Below are 14374 nucleotides of genomic sequence, written 5' to 3' on the forward strand. Positions count from 1 at the left end.
CTTGTATAACCTTCATGGAAATATTTGCATCAGGCTTTAGCGTAATGATATCATTCAAACTACCCGGCCTAAGAGGGCTATAGCAGGACGTTTTAGTGGTGAGATCCACTGACAACAGGTGCTGGCTGGATGTCAGTGTTGACATTTACTTGTCTTTAATTTTAAATGAAATCTATCTATCTATCTATCTATCTATCTATCTATCTATCTATCTATCTATCTATCTATCTATCTATCTATCTATCTATCTATCTATCTATCTATCTATCTATCTATCTATCTATCTATCTATCTATCTATCTATCTATCTATCTATCTATCGAAAATACACAGTTCCTCTGAAATCTGTGGGTTTAAGACAAAGCAAGTCAATTAAAGGCTAATTTCTTAGTCTAGAAATGAATCGATAGTGTATTTTTTGTTTTGATTAGGGAGAATGAAGAAAATATATTCCCTTAGAGGAGCTGTAGAAAAGTTTCTGTCATGGCCATCTCTTTGCAGGATTGTTCCAGATCAGTTATTTCTAGAGCTGCTCCAATACCTGTTATCACTTAATTAATGCCTCGAATATGCAAATCTCTGCACCGATGATCACAACATACCATGTTATTAATGAATAAACATCGTAGTTGCACACTTCAGAGCAGCTTTCCTGGGAATCAATTCTTGTTTGCTGCTCTAAATCAGAAGCTTGCACAGGAAGTGATGACTCCTGTTTAACAGTGGAGAAGTATTGATTTCTGGTAAATAGTCTAACGTGGGTCATTAGCAAAGTGTCAGCGTTTTGACGACATGTTGCACTGGAAAATCCCGCCAGGAAAAAAAGGCAACGTGTGCAGTAATACACGGCTTTAATTTCCAGGGGTGCTGGGACTGGTGTTAGGACTAGAAGCCAGAATAGCCATTATACATACAGGGTTAGTAGTATACACACACAGTACAGAATCTGTATTGTGAAGGACAATATTGTACCGTATAGGGATGTCTCGATTATAGATTTTCTTGGTACAATTATTGTCAGAGAAATAATCACAGTCTCACGATTATTATGCATGAATTAATTTCACAACACTATGAATGTGTAAAATCAAATATAGTCAAAGTATAATTACATTTACTAATTATATACACAAAATATTTGAAGTATCTGTTGATATAGGACCAATTATTAATCCCGTGGGGGAAATGTTTGAAATGTTGAAATCATTAATTGTCATCTATACTAAATGTTTAAAGGGATAGTTCAACATTTTGGCGAATTGGCCCATTGCAATAATCCCTATAGTCATAGCAGTAGGCTCGTTACCTTTAATTGTCGGTGCAAGCTATTTTTAGAACGGCGGAGCAGAGCTGCGAGCTGCTCAGAGCTATGCTACGGAGGCTGATGGGATTTCTTGGTTTCCCTCATCAAACTCATCAAATACACAATCCAACAACTCCAAAACGCTCTCGTGAACAAGTTGTGACCTGCACATTCACCACGCTATGAGATAATAACAGAACGTTAAGAGACGGATTTGTTTTCGAGGCAAAACTGCTTGCTGAAATACTGCTTTCGACAGGAACGCACATCAGTGGTTTTGCATGAATTTACCTCAAAAACAACTGAACTATTCCCTTTAAGTTTATTTTAATCATTTCGTTTTTTATTGCAAATGCCACGCAGTTGTTGTGTAACTTTGTTTTCGTTCATCTGTCCATGTGGTTCTGACAATCTTTTTTGGAAAGTGTTGGTATTTAGAAATCTTTACGAATAATTAATTAATTGTGGCGTTTGATGCCGCGGTTAATTGTGAAAACAAGTAATGGTGACATGATCCCTAGTACTGAAACATCTCTGTTTTATTCAGTCAGGAATCTCTCTTATCAAATAGACTTGTTGACCACACCTCACTTCCCTTTTATTATCCCTGTGACCCCAGAGTGATCATAAAAGAGAGGACTGCTTAAAAGGGAAATGAGAAGTGAGAGCGAAAGAGAGTTGGAGGGGATATTTCTGCTTAAACAAATCATATTATATCCAGTAGAGGACAGAGATATGAAAAAGGAGATATGATTCAGGCCGTTAGAGACATCTGCATACTGTATGGAAATATGAAAAAGGTTTGGTATTGAGGACACGGCGCTCGCTCTTCCTGCCTCCAGGTTCACACGGCTGTCGGCAGGGTGGAGCTTCCTGACCCATGGAGAATTATTTCCAGGCCGAGGCCTTCAACCTGGACAAGGTGCTGGACGAGTTCGAGCAGAACGAAGGTGAGGTTTTAATGAATGACTGCGGAGACGAGGCGGGGGACAAACAGTGAGTCACCGGCGCGGTTTAAGAAGAAGAAGAAAGATGGACGAGACGAGGTGTAACCGTGGGATTGCGAAGTTTCAGGAGAGCAGCTGCGGTTAAAGATGACATTATGTAACACATGAGTAACGCAGTCGAGGCGTCGGATCAGCAACAGTCAACCACCGCCCAGTGAATTTGAGCAACACTTACAGGTGGTAATTGAGGGTGCGCAGAGAGGGAATAGGACTAATTTGATTTTCCATTTCCCTCGGGTTCAGGTGAAACTGTGTAATTGGTGCACGGAAAGAGGGTTGTCGTTTTTCACACTTAATACTCACAATGAGTAAAGAAAATGTATTTGGGCCTCTTTTTTTAAACTTTGTTCTCTGTGTTTATTAATGGTAATTATAAAGTAAACACTGCATTACTGAGCTGAGTGTCTGCAGACTGCAGCTCTGCAGTATGAGCGATCAGATTATTAGAGAAGAAAGGCTGTTTGTTTTTTTGTTTTCTTCTGGTTTTATTGTGTATGACCCCAGAAAAAAGTCGGTCCTCCGAAAACACACACACACACAAACACAGAATGTATTTTGATAGTACTGTGAGCTCAGTTTGTATTTTGGCTGAGTGATTATCTGTGTGTCCTCTGCCAGAGATCCAGCTTGGCAGATTAAGTCTGTGTGTGTGTGTGTGTGTCTGTCTGCGTGTGTGTGTGTGTTTGAACTGAGTACAGCACACATACTAAAACAGCTTAGCATGAATTCCAGGGAGGGGAGCGCTATACAGTAGCTGCCACCGCTGTGTGTGTGTATGAAAGTTGTTTTGGATAAATAGTATAAGAATTTCCGCCCACATTACACAGCATTCATGTGTCAGCCTGACTGATGGCTCCCAGGGGCGACCGAGCCGTTTGGCCCACTTTCTCAGAATTTCCCAGTCCATCCATGCACTAATTTCCCGCTCCATGCCAACCTCATTTCTCAATTTGTCCCCTGATATGTTCAGCCATTTTTAGCCTCTTTGGGTCACCTGGGAGTGTGTATCTTCACGCTCCGCAGCACAGTTCATTTGACGCCGCTCCCGTCTTCATGTTGAGGATCATGATCATGTTTGCTTGTGGCCGTTTCCTCTTGTTTTTTCTGTTTCTGTCTCAAATGTGATAAGAAACCTGGAAGTTGATCAACGAAATGAGGGTGAAAAGTTTTGTTTGTAAGTTATAAGTGCAGGAAAAATTACTATTGAAGTTTCAGTCAATTTGTAAGAACAATCTCATTCTGGCTTTTTAGATTTTAGATTTAGATTAAGATTTATTTTGCACACTTAAAAATACACAAGTAAAAGAAACAATTCGATAATTTACAGTGCTAGAAGAGGCGAAAACTGAAAGAGTTTATAAGATGCCTCCACCTTTATAGTTAACAATGAAATATAATGTCATACAAAAAAGAAAACAGAACATACATAAACAATCAGAAATATACAAGTGATAATAATAAAAGCAAAATTATCATAGGGAAATTACACAAAGAGATAAATTATCAAAATATATGAATAACAATAAAAAGAAACAGAACTAATAAACCAACAAAATGAAGTTGTGATCACTCTTTCCTATTGTTTAATAATCAACTACCCTAAACGTATGACTGTCCATCTGTTAGTCAGTTGCAGCTCTGACTCTTCTCTGTCTTCCAGATGAGACGGACACTCCTATTCTCTCCGACGCCAAGTGGACCCAGATCCTGGCCCCGCCGACCCACCTGCTCTCTCTGAACCCCGCCCTGGCCCACGCAGACCTCAGCCCCCGGGAGAGTCCGCTCACCTTCAAGAACCTCCCCGACTCCACGTCCAGCGCCTCCCCGGGGGCCGACCCCAAAAGACACCCCGGTCCTGAACTGTCGTCCTGGGCGGAGGAGAGGCCGGCAGACGTCCACAGCCCGCCGCTGCCCCAGCCCAACATCGGCAAACTGGTGGGAACGGACGACCTCTCGCCGCCCCCCGTGACGGCATGTAGTGCCGTGGAGAACGGTTGCCCAGCGAGCCCGCGACGCGATGGGCTGAGCAAGGATGTAAGCTCTCCTGCAGACACGCGGCCTGATGTTTCTGAGCAGGCCGGTACTACGGCTCATCAGGAGGAGAGCGCCGCCTCAGCAGGGGGAAGTCACACTCACTTCACCTTTGAGCTCGGATTAGGACAGGAAGAAGCTCCGTCTGAGAAGATTCATCCACAAATTGCAGAAGGTGTCAAGGAGCAGGCGAGTACGGCTGTTTTACAGGACTATGGTCAAGAGAGACAAACTGCAAACTCTGACAAGGAGCAGGGAGAAAGTGTCCTGAATGGGGGAACAGATGTTCACGCAGGTTGTGAGGCCGAGGAGAACGGTTTATCTCCTCCTGCAGCGGAGACAGAGAGGAGATGTGGTCCAGACGGACACACGGAGCAGCTCCTCAGAATAACGAACCTTCCCAACGGTTTGGAGCAGGAGAGGAGCAGTGACTCCAAGCTGAAAGACACGGAAGAGAGACAGGTGGAGGAGGAGGAGGAGGAGGAGGAGGAGGTGGTGGAGGGTTTGTCTCCTTCCCCCGTCCCGTCCAAAGAGGACTCTGTGACCGAGGAGAAAGAAATGGAGGAGAGCAAGCAGGAGAGCAGCGAGGGAGGAGCGGGAGCGGCGGGGTCTGGCGGCGTCCAACCAAAACTCAACAACCGCCTGCAGCCGGTCAGCGTCCCCTACGGAGGGGCTCGACCCAAGCAGCCGGTCAGCCTCAAGCTCCAGATCCCTCAGCCGCTGCCGGGACAGACCCAGAACCAGCTCGGCCCGTCCGCCGCCAGCAAGAACAAGAACCTCGAGAACCAGTGTTGGAGAGGCACGACGTCCGACGCGACGCAGAGCGGGACGGATCAGGCCGCGCTGGGGATGAACGGGGACGGCGTCGTCCACTCTCCCTCCCTGATGCCTTCGGAGAGCCCAGACAACGACCTCCAGGCGGGACAGCTGGGCACTCTGTGCAAGAAGCCCGCCAGCTCCCTGGGGGAGGTCGCCCCGGTGTGGGTGCCCGACTCCCAGGCCCCCGTCTGTATGAAATGTGACGTCAAGTTCACCTTCACCAAGAGGAGGCACCACTGCAGGGCCTGCGGCAAGGTGAGAGCAGCACTGGAGCGTAAAACACAGTAACACACAAACAAATGGGAACAATTTACCTCACATGTCTGGGTTTGATTGATTGTCTCTTTTTTTTTCTCTAATTACAGGAGCATCTCAATAAATTAGAATATCATGGAAAAGTTAAGTTTATTTATGTCAGTAATTCAATTAAAAAAGTTAAAATAATACTATAGACCCTTTCAGAGAGTATAAACAAAGACAGGTGTTACCAAGGATACTAATTAAGGCTCCATTCCATTTAGTGTACCAGAGCGTTTTCTAATGAGCCACACCTGTCTTTGTTTATACTCTCTGAAAGGGTCTATAATTGTATAGATTCAGTACACACAGAATGAAACATTTCATGTCTTTATTTATTTAATTTCTTTTAATTGTAATGATATGGCTTATATTTAATGAAAAAAATTGAATATTACAAAAGACAGATTTAAAAAAAAAAAGAAAAAAAGGAATTTTTAATATGGAAATGTTGGCCTTCTGAAAAGTATGTCCATCTACAGTATATGCACACCATAACTTGTTTTGACTTCCATGATATTCTGATTAATTGAGATGCACATGTATAGCTAACCAGCAATAACGGAGATAAGTCATCAAAAGCAGACATTGTGCTGTCACTGATATATTTCCAGTAGCTACATTTACAATATTAACATTTAAACATATTAAAGATCTGTGTAGTTTTTGGAAACAGCTCTTCAGAATAAAAGAAACTCGGTACAGCCCCAACAGCAACAGTTAGGATGAGTGACATAAAATATAAAACATACCTTTACAATCGCGACATGAATAAGACAAGACAAGTCAACAAATATAATACAATATTTGCAATAGGTACAGTATAAATCATCATCCTAAATCAAAAAACATGCATAAGACACTCCAGCGCACAGTGGTTATAACATAAAGAGGCAAAACAAATCGAAGTGACAAGTCAGGACAAGTTGAGCTAAAAATGGGCAAATGAAAAACCTGCATTACAACATTTCAGCATCAAAGAGCCGTCTAATCAACACAGTAGTAACCTACTGCAGCTTGTGGGTGTGTTGGATGATGCAGTTGTACCCTCTTTACATTTCTCCACAATGTATTAGTAAATCAAGCATTCAGCTGACGCCTCCATACTGTGTCTCTTGGGAGTAAATAACCTTTCACTGTATGGACACTTATATAGAATCATCAGTGTTATGGGTGAGTGGTGCAGTGGAAATCTCTTACAGCGTGGTAAAGATGATGCCAACAACAAAACAAGACAAATTTGCACTGAAGTGAAAAGGTAAAACTTATGAGAGCAAAAACAATAACACCTGCAAATTTTACAGAACAATATTTCACCAGTGACTTGTAGAAGCTGTGTTTGGCTCTCTGGAGTTAGGGTTTATATTAAGTGCAGTCCTTTTGATAGATGAGTTCCTCTTTTTAGGGTCTTTTCTTTGCAGATTAACTCGGTTTGTTCTGCAGGTAGCTTTCTAGCATCACGACCGCCCACACACAGGCAGCGGGACGTCCGCGCACACACTATGCCTTAAAGTGAAGATGCGGTCGCTGACACTGCACTGTGAAATCGCCGGACTGCTACTTAATTTCCCCGCGGTGGTAAACAAGCGCACGCTCTGCCACTTGAGCTGGGAGGAGCTGGCACTGCAGTAATACTGACACCAGCAGTGGGGCCGCAAAAACAATAGACACAGCGGGATCCTCGGAGCAGAGTGGTAGATCCACAAAAACCAGCTTATGTTGCTGTGAGGCTCTGAAATTAAAAGGATCCACCACCCTTAGTCTAATCATTTACTAGATTCATGTTACTGGATAATGATGTATAATGAGGTGCTAATCCATTGAAAGTGAAGAGCCCTGTACTCAGCCGCAGCTCATTAAGGCACCAGCTAAGTACAGGAAATCGATATCCATAAAATGGTACATTTGCTTCACATTTAATCAGAACGTCTTTTTCACTTATTCTCTGTTTGAATCCTCTACTACGGTGGATTTGAAATAAAATGTCACACAGCATCGTCGTCCACTAATGCTCAACTCTTTTGTCCAAATGCGACACAAATGACATGTTTCTGTGCGTCGTCTGCTTGTTATTTTTGAAGGTGTTCTGTGCAACGTGCTGCAGCCTGAAGTGCAGGCTCACGTACATGGACAAGAAGGAGGCTCGAGTCTGCGTCACGTGTCATTCTGCTCTGACAAGTGGTGAGTATCAATGCAAAGTAGGAAGTCACTTCTTTCCGTCTTACAACAGGTCACATTTATATGTGTTACATGTTATATGTGACTTAAATGTGTCCAATGACGCTGCTCCATTTTGGTGGATTTCAGATGTTCAGTGTTAATTTTTTTTCTTATTTATTTACATGAAAATTACAAACAAAGAGGAGGAGATCATCATGGGCTTTACAGTTAAAATCAATATATTCTTTTACACATACCGTACATCATGGCAAGTTGCTACATACAGTAAATTTCTTTAATGATCCCGTGCCACTGGTCCAATGTTGGAGGATCTAGTGTTGCAACCATTTTCGTGTTATAGCTTTCCTACTATTTGCCAAAAGCATCTTAAATAAGTATTTATCCTTCTGTAGAACTGTTTCCTGTATTTTACCAAGATATAAAGTAACAAAAGGGTAATCTACTGTAAATCCACCGCTATTATTGTATTTATCTCGGTAGCTTAAAGCTTATCATAAGTATTAGGATTCTTCAGCACCAAAACATACAACTACAGTGACAGAAATCAGTTGTTTTAAACAGAAGTGGAGCAGCAGGATGATTTTCCTATTGCATATATGGTAATAAAGCACGTACATTATAGCTACTGCATAAATACATAATTTCAGTGGCAGACAGTTCACATGTCATACTAAGAAAAGCACAGGTGCAAGCAATAACCGCAACTACATCTGTATTTCATTCATTAGGTTTACTAGGCTACTTACTGGATGAGAGATATTTACTTTTATGAGTTGTATATAGGAATTTTTAGACTTAACACACACATGCACACTTTCTTTCTTTCTATATGTGTCTAACTTTTAGCTATGATACTTTCTGTCTTCCAGTTCAATCATGGGAGCCACCAGCCTCCACTGGCAGCAACCAGAGTCCGAACCCCAACAATCCAGCAGAGTACTGCTCCACCATCCCCCCTCTCCAGCAGGCTCAGGCCTCGGGGGTGCTCAGCTCCCCCCCTCCCACCGTCATGGTGCCTGTGGGAGTCCTGAAGCAGCCTGGCAACGAGGGTACGACCTTTACCGAGCATAAACATCCTATTAGCACTTTATATTTCACTGTTACCGCAACATCCCGTCCACACTTACTTTAAGCAGCATTTGCAGGGTTCCCACGCGTCCTGGAAAACCTGGAAAATGGTTGACCAATTTTCCAGTCATGGAAAACACATGGAAAATGAGAAAAAAAAAGGTCCTGGAGAAACTTAAGTTGTCCTGGAAAATTATTTATCACATCGTAATCAGCTACCAGAGCTCTGTTTGACTTTTTCAAACCACACTAAGGATTTCTTTTCCAAAGAACATTTCTCTGCTGATTGACAGACAGAGGAGCAGCAGAGAGCTGTTGTGGGCGTGGTTTAAAAACAAAAACAACATGTTTGTGTTGCTCTATGATGAATTTGTTATAATTTCTAAGTGTGTAAGAGATTATTTAGTAGATAAGTAGAGCCACCACAGACTGCACACCTTTAAATCAGACTTCTGAGAGTGAGAGAGGAATAAACATAGAAACAAACTGGTTAAATGTATAAGATAAGGTACAACTGTTGAAAACAACAATTCTCCAAAGCATGAATGGGACGAGGGATGTATTAGTGTATGGTGTGATAAAATGTATGTCAGACTGTAACAGCTGAAAATGTCCTGGAAAATGATTTCAAGAAAAGAGTGGGAGCCCTGATTTGCTTTTTTTGTTATTTATGGGAATAATTTGCAGTTTTTGTTTTTTAAGCTTTTGGTATTTCAATGTGTCTACTTTGTTTAGGTTCCCTCTCACGGGAGCAGAGGAGGGTGTGGTTCGCTGACGGGGTTCTACCTAACGGAGACACGGCAGAGTCCCCCAAACCTCTGACTTCCAGCGCAGCCCCCTCCCAGTCGCTGGCCATCTCATCCAGTTCCAACAAATCCTCAGCCTCTGAGTCCTCGGAGGTAGGCTGGGCACGAAAAACATTTCACCCACAGCTAATGCTATTAGGTTAGCGTGTATGGTCATATTAGCCCGAAAGGAATCCACAAAGAACTCTTTCTGTGGGATTCTTGGTGATTTACTCGTTGGCTCGGGGACTGAAATAAACGGGAAGTAAACAGAATTCAAAAAGGAACATTCCTCGTGTGCATAATCAGAATTAAAAATCCCAGCAGGCTGAAACGCTCAGACTGGAACATACTATACTTTATCCGCTGTATAAGCCAACATAAGTGACCAGAACGCTGTTTTTTTCCCCTCACAGCATGTAACAGGACGAGCGAGCTGTGTTTGGTTGTTTCTGTGTTTGCGGCCCCTCGCTCGTCGGAGTTGAATGCCAACTGTCAGGATGATTCATGGCCTGTTGAACAGAGTGATTGTTGAAGCTTTTAAATGGCTTTGACTGAGATGGCTCACTGATGCTATGCAGGCACAACTCGAGTTTCAGATTGTGGCAGTCGCACTGACCACGCTGACATCAACACAAGGCCGTGATTTGAGTTCACTGCTAGAGGTTTTTGCGCACGGAAAGACGACTACTCTAGTTTATCAATGTCAGAAGATGAGCCTTTGATACGCTGTGTCTCTAAATGTGCTTTTCCAGCTGTTGTTGTCATGGTGCAGCATCTTATAATGAATAATATGAGGGCAAAGGCGACAAAACTCTCAGTTCGGGCCATTAGTAATGTTAAAGGGCCACTGAATCAATTGTACGCGTCCGAATCAATTTACTGGTCAGACAGAGTTCAGCTCAGACTGTGAGAGCAGTTGTGTGATGTTGTACGAGGAGCTTTATCAAAACTGAGGAAAGAGACATCGCCTTTTGTCTTGCAGGCAACAAATTTATAATGAAAGCTTGCATTACAAGGTGTTGCACGGAATCTGAAAGCAGCTTACAAGACAGTTAGGATCAAAGTAAAGCAGCCATCAGTTTGTATCCAGTGCTTACAGAGTTTCACTTCCAGACAGAGCCGGTGCTAACTCCTTTAGCTGCTCCACTGTGTTCGTCAAAACAACGGCTTTCAGACGCTTTATAGCTCAGATTTCCCTGCAGGAGTTGGATGATAAGATAACTCTCTGTGGGTTTGAATCGCACGGTAATTTGTCTCTTTTGTTAATATGCAAATATATTGTAGCTTCAAGGAAAGGCGATTCTAAATGGCAGCAGTGTTTACTTACATAGGTAAATTAAGAAGCCAGAGGGGTGAACTATGAAGTGAGTAGAATGGGTTAACGAGCTATGTTGAGTCTAAAGCCAGGCTCTCCTGTACTGCAAAGGTGACTGTCTTTTAACCCGGTAACTTATGCTTAGCACATAATCTGGTCCCGACCAGGTTATGTTCAGAATTTCAACCTAAAATCGGCTATAAAAGCTGATAAAACAGTCATAACTGTACTAGCATAAAACCATAATCATCAGTATTGAAAATAAAACAAATAGAATAAATGAAATAAAATCAAAATATCAATTTTTTTGTCATTTTACAAAACAGAAAAAAGTGGTTTGAATCAGCTGACACTACTCTACTCAGTGTACTTCTGGGCCTAATATTATAATAATTAATGAAAAAAAAATCATTTTCAGATCATGTGAGATACCAAATGGGTATGTAGTAACTAGTAAATAAAGGTAAAAACAAAAGTATTCAAAAACAACCAAACAGGCTCAGCAGATGTTACCTGTGATCACAGCTGGATGATTTGGCTTCACTGTGTCTTTGTTGTCTCAGTCACGGCCACACGAACATGCTCTTGGATTCTGTCTCTGTACTGTTACATCTCACTGTGCGTTATAACCTACAGTACATGTAACCCTGCACCTCCACCCCCCCCCCCCCCCCCTCCCGCCCCCCCGTCCCCCCACCTCTCCTCTCCACCCTCCTCAGGCAGCCCACACCCCCGTGGCCCCGGTGGGCAGCCCCGTGGGCAGCTCCCTCAGCCTGATCCCGGAGGACGGGCTTCCTCCCATCCTCATCTCCACCGGAGTCAAAGGAGGTACGGGAGGCCACATCACAGGTGCTTGCCCTCATCCTCACCATTCTGCTGCCTCCTCATCGCTCCGTCAGCCGCTGCGTCTGTCGTCTGTCTCTGCCTGTTGTTCTCATGTGCTTCTATATCACGGCTCATGTTACGGTCACTCATTGCCGACACGGGAGGGAGGGGCCGGGGTTTGTTTGTTCATGGGAACGCTGTGATGATGCTTTAAATCATTTTGTTTGGGAGGGCTCTAGCCGTTGTTAAAGGACGATTCCAGACAAATTCAACCTGAGGCTCTAGTTTCCTAATATTTTGGGTCTAAAGAATGAATCTGAAGATTTTGTTTTTAATGTCTCCTGTTTTGCAGTTGTTCTGTCTGTCCCCGCATCGCCACAGCAACATATAATGGGAGGAGACCGATCTTACACCCCATCCTGACATACAGCGACGCGAGCGAGCGAGAAAAAGTGATTAGAACGTGTTACTTTTCAATCAGCCTGTCCTGACACGCCGCGGGTGACATCGCTCTGTTCAGCGATGTCGCCCAACCCTGAAAAACTTGCTCGCTCTGTCTCTATCTGGATGACATTTCGTGGCCGTGGCCCCTAAACACTTCTTATTGTTTGAAAAGTACACGCTGCTTCCTGTTGACAAGCTAGTTAGGAGAGAGAGGAGAATATGAGAGAATTGCATTGAAATAAAATAAAAAAAAAATACTCCAAGATGTCAAAAACGGCAACCAGGAAATGTCAGGAATCTAAAAATAGCCCCAGAAGTTTCCCTCGATAATTTGATTGGTTTGGATTCTGAACCAATAGAATAAACTCGCGACAAAATCGTCACGCTGCATATCAGGACATGTTCGCTCGCTCGCTGTATGTCAGGATGCGGTATTAGGCTGTTTACATCCCACAAAACTGTAATTGTTTTTCACAGACAACGTCAGATGGCTTCAATCATACACCGAGGGGTTTGTTGACTTCAAGAAAGCCGACATGTTTGTAAATGTAGCTGTGATACAAAGTCTCGCACAAGAGTCAAGTTGATGTGCTCAGTATGTTTACAGGTAGAATAAATCATATCCAGATTTACTCTCACTGCTACGAAAACATCGTGCCTCCGAGTTGATATTCCTTTGTTGATTAAACAAACGGGAGCTTCAGACGTGAGCACGCTAACTTCACTCTTGCGTGAGACTTCGCGAGACGTCGTATTACAGCTCCGTTTACAAACATGTCTGCTTCCTTGAAGTAAACAAACCCCTTGGTGTATATTTGAAGCCATCTGACGTTATCTGTGAAAAACAATTGCTGCTTTGTGGGATGTAAACAGCCTAAACAGCCTAAGATCCGTCCGCTCCCATTAAACGCTGCTGTGGCGATGCGGGGACAGATAGAACAAAAAAGAAAATCTTCAGATTCGTTCTTTTAAACCTAAAATATTAGGAAACTAGAGCCCCAGGTTGAATTTGCCTGGAATCGTCCTTTAACTTGGTCTGATGGTCATTTCCCCCTCCTTACCTCACTTATAATTACTTCTCCATCTTCACCTCCCCCTCGCCCTCGTTCTCACTCTCACATCTCCACCCTTTCTCATCCTCTGCTCTGTTTATCTAACCTGACCTCCACTCCTTCCTTCCTTCCTTCCTTCCTTCCTTCCTTCCTTCCTTCCTTCCTTCCTTCCTTCCTTCCTTCCTTCCTTCCTTCCTTCCTTCCTTCCTTCCTTCCTTCACCCTTGTCTCCTTCTCCTTCTTCTTCTTCTACCCCACCCTCACCTGCCTGCAGACTACGCAGTGGAGGAGCGGCCGTCGGAGATTGTGCTCATGCAGCAGCTGGAGGAAGGAGGCCCCGACCCCCTGGTCTTCGTGCTCAACGCTAACCTGCTCGCCATGGTCAAGCTGGTCAACTGTGAGTTCCCAGCTGCTGCCTTTGTATGGGAATGAGTGTGCAGACCAACTTTTACATTTATAAGCTCATGACGGCCTAAGTGAAACTTTTTTATCGTGCCTGATTTTTAGCTTTTCTGTAGCCAACCTCAAATTCACTTTTAGGTGTTTCTTTTCCCTAAAAAACACCTAAAAAAGTTGCATCACTGATGTATTTTAAAACTTATTTTGCAGTTGAAGCTTTAAGTTTCTTCATTAACGAGCACTTTGGATGAGGAGGAAGTTCTTTCATTGTTTCTCACCAAGTTATTTTTCTGTTTAATTTATCTTTTTATTATTACACAATTCTGCAGCCTACAGTCTCCAACAGTGTAGAGGCACAGAGCGGCAAGTTGGGGTTCACATTAAATCCTGTTTGCTCACATCCTTTATCTGAAGCAGAGCTGTACATATTATGGGATAATTGAAATTAGAGACAGCTGGTCCACTTATTGCTGCAGATGTACAATATAGCAGCTCTGTGAGGGGAAAAATCACCAAGACCGATTTCCTTTGAGAAGAATTTAGTGATTTACACTTTATTAGAACTTTTTTTTTTTGTTCTTTGAGCAAAGATGAGTTGTGAGTGGTGAAGTAGACACAAGACACGTAACACATGAAATCTCTCTTTGCCACTTCAATGTCCAAGGATTCAGTTCAAACTTGTGTCAAGTTGGGAACGTCATTTAGATGTCACGCGGTCTGTGGTGATATTTGAGTTTTTAGATAAAGTGAAGGAAAACAGATAAAAGTTCAAGATTTATTGCGATCAGAGCTTTTGATGTAGAAACGACATTGAAGCAGGAGTCTCAGCAGCATTGTACGACAACA

At 43.1% G+C, this 14374-nt stretch overlaps 1 protein-coding gene across 2 annotated transcripts in view; it reads left to right on the forward strand.

The window, feature by feature from the left end:
- Nucleotides 1–14374, forward strand: part of zfyve9a (zinc finger, FYVE domain containing 9a) — a 37962-nt gene that overhangs the window by 10040 nt on the left and 13548 nt on the right. The window contains exons 3-9 of one of the 2 annotated variants that reach the window (XM_083991155.1): nt 2146–2253; nt 3971–5415; nt 7539–7638; nt 8508–8687; nt 9442–9605; nt 11529–11658; nt 13404–13526. In XM_083991155.1, coding sequence (XP_083847281.1) covers nt 2184–2253; nt 3971–5415; nt 7539–7638; nt 8508–8687; nt 9442–9605; nt 11529–11658; nt 13404–13526 — 2212 coding nt within the window. In that variant the 5' untranslated portion in view covers nt 2146–2183. The remainder of the gene's footprint in view (nt 1–2145; nt 2254–3970; nt 5416–7538; nt 7639–8507; nt 8688–9441; nt 9606–11528; nt 11659–13403; nt 13527–14374) is intronic. The other variant, XM_083991156.1, reaches the window with a different exon arrangement.

This window comes from Trachurus trachurus (assembly GCF_905171665.1).
Source record: "Trachurus trachurus genome assembly, chromosome: 17".
NCBI classification, from domain to species: Eukaryota; Metazoa; Chordata; class Actinopteri; order Carangiformes; family Carangidae; genus Trachurus; species Trachurus trachurus.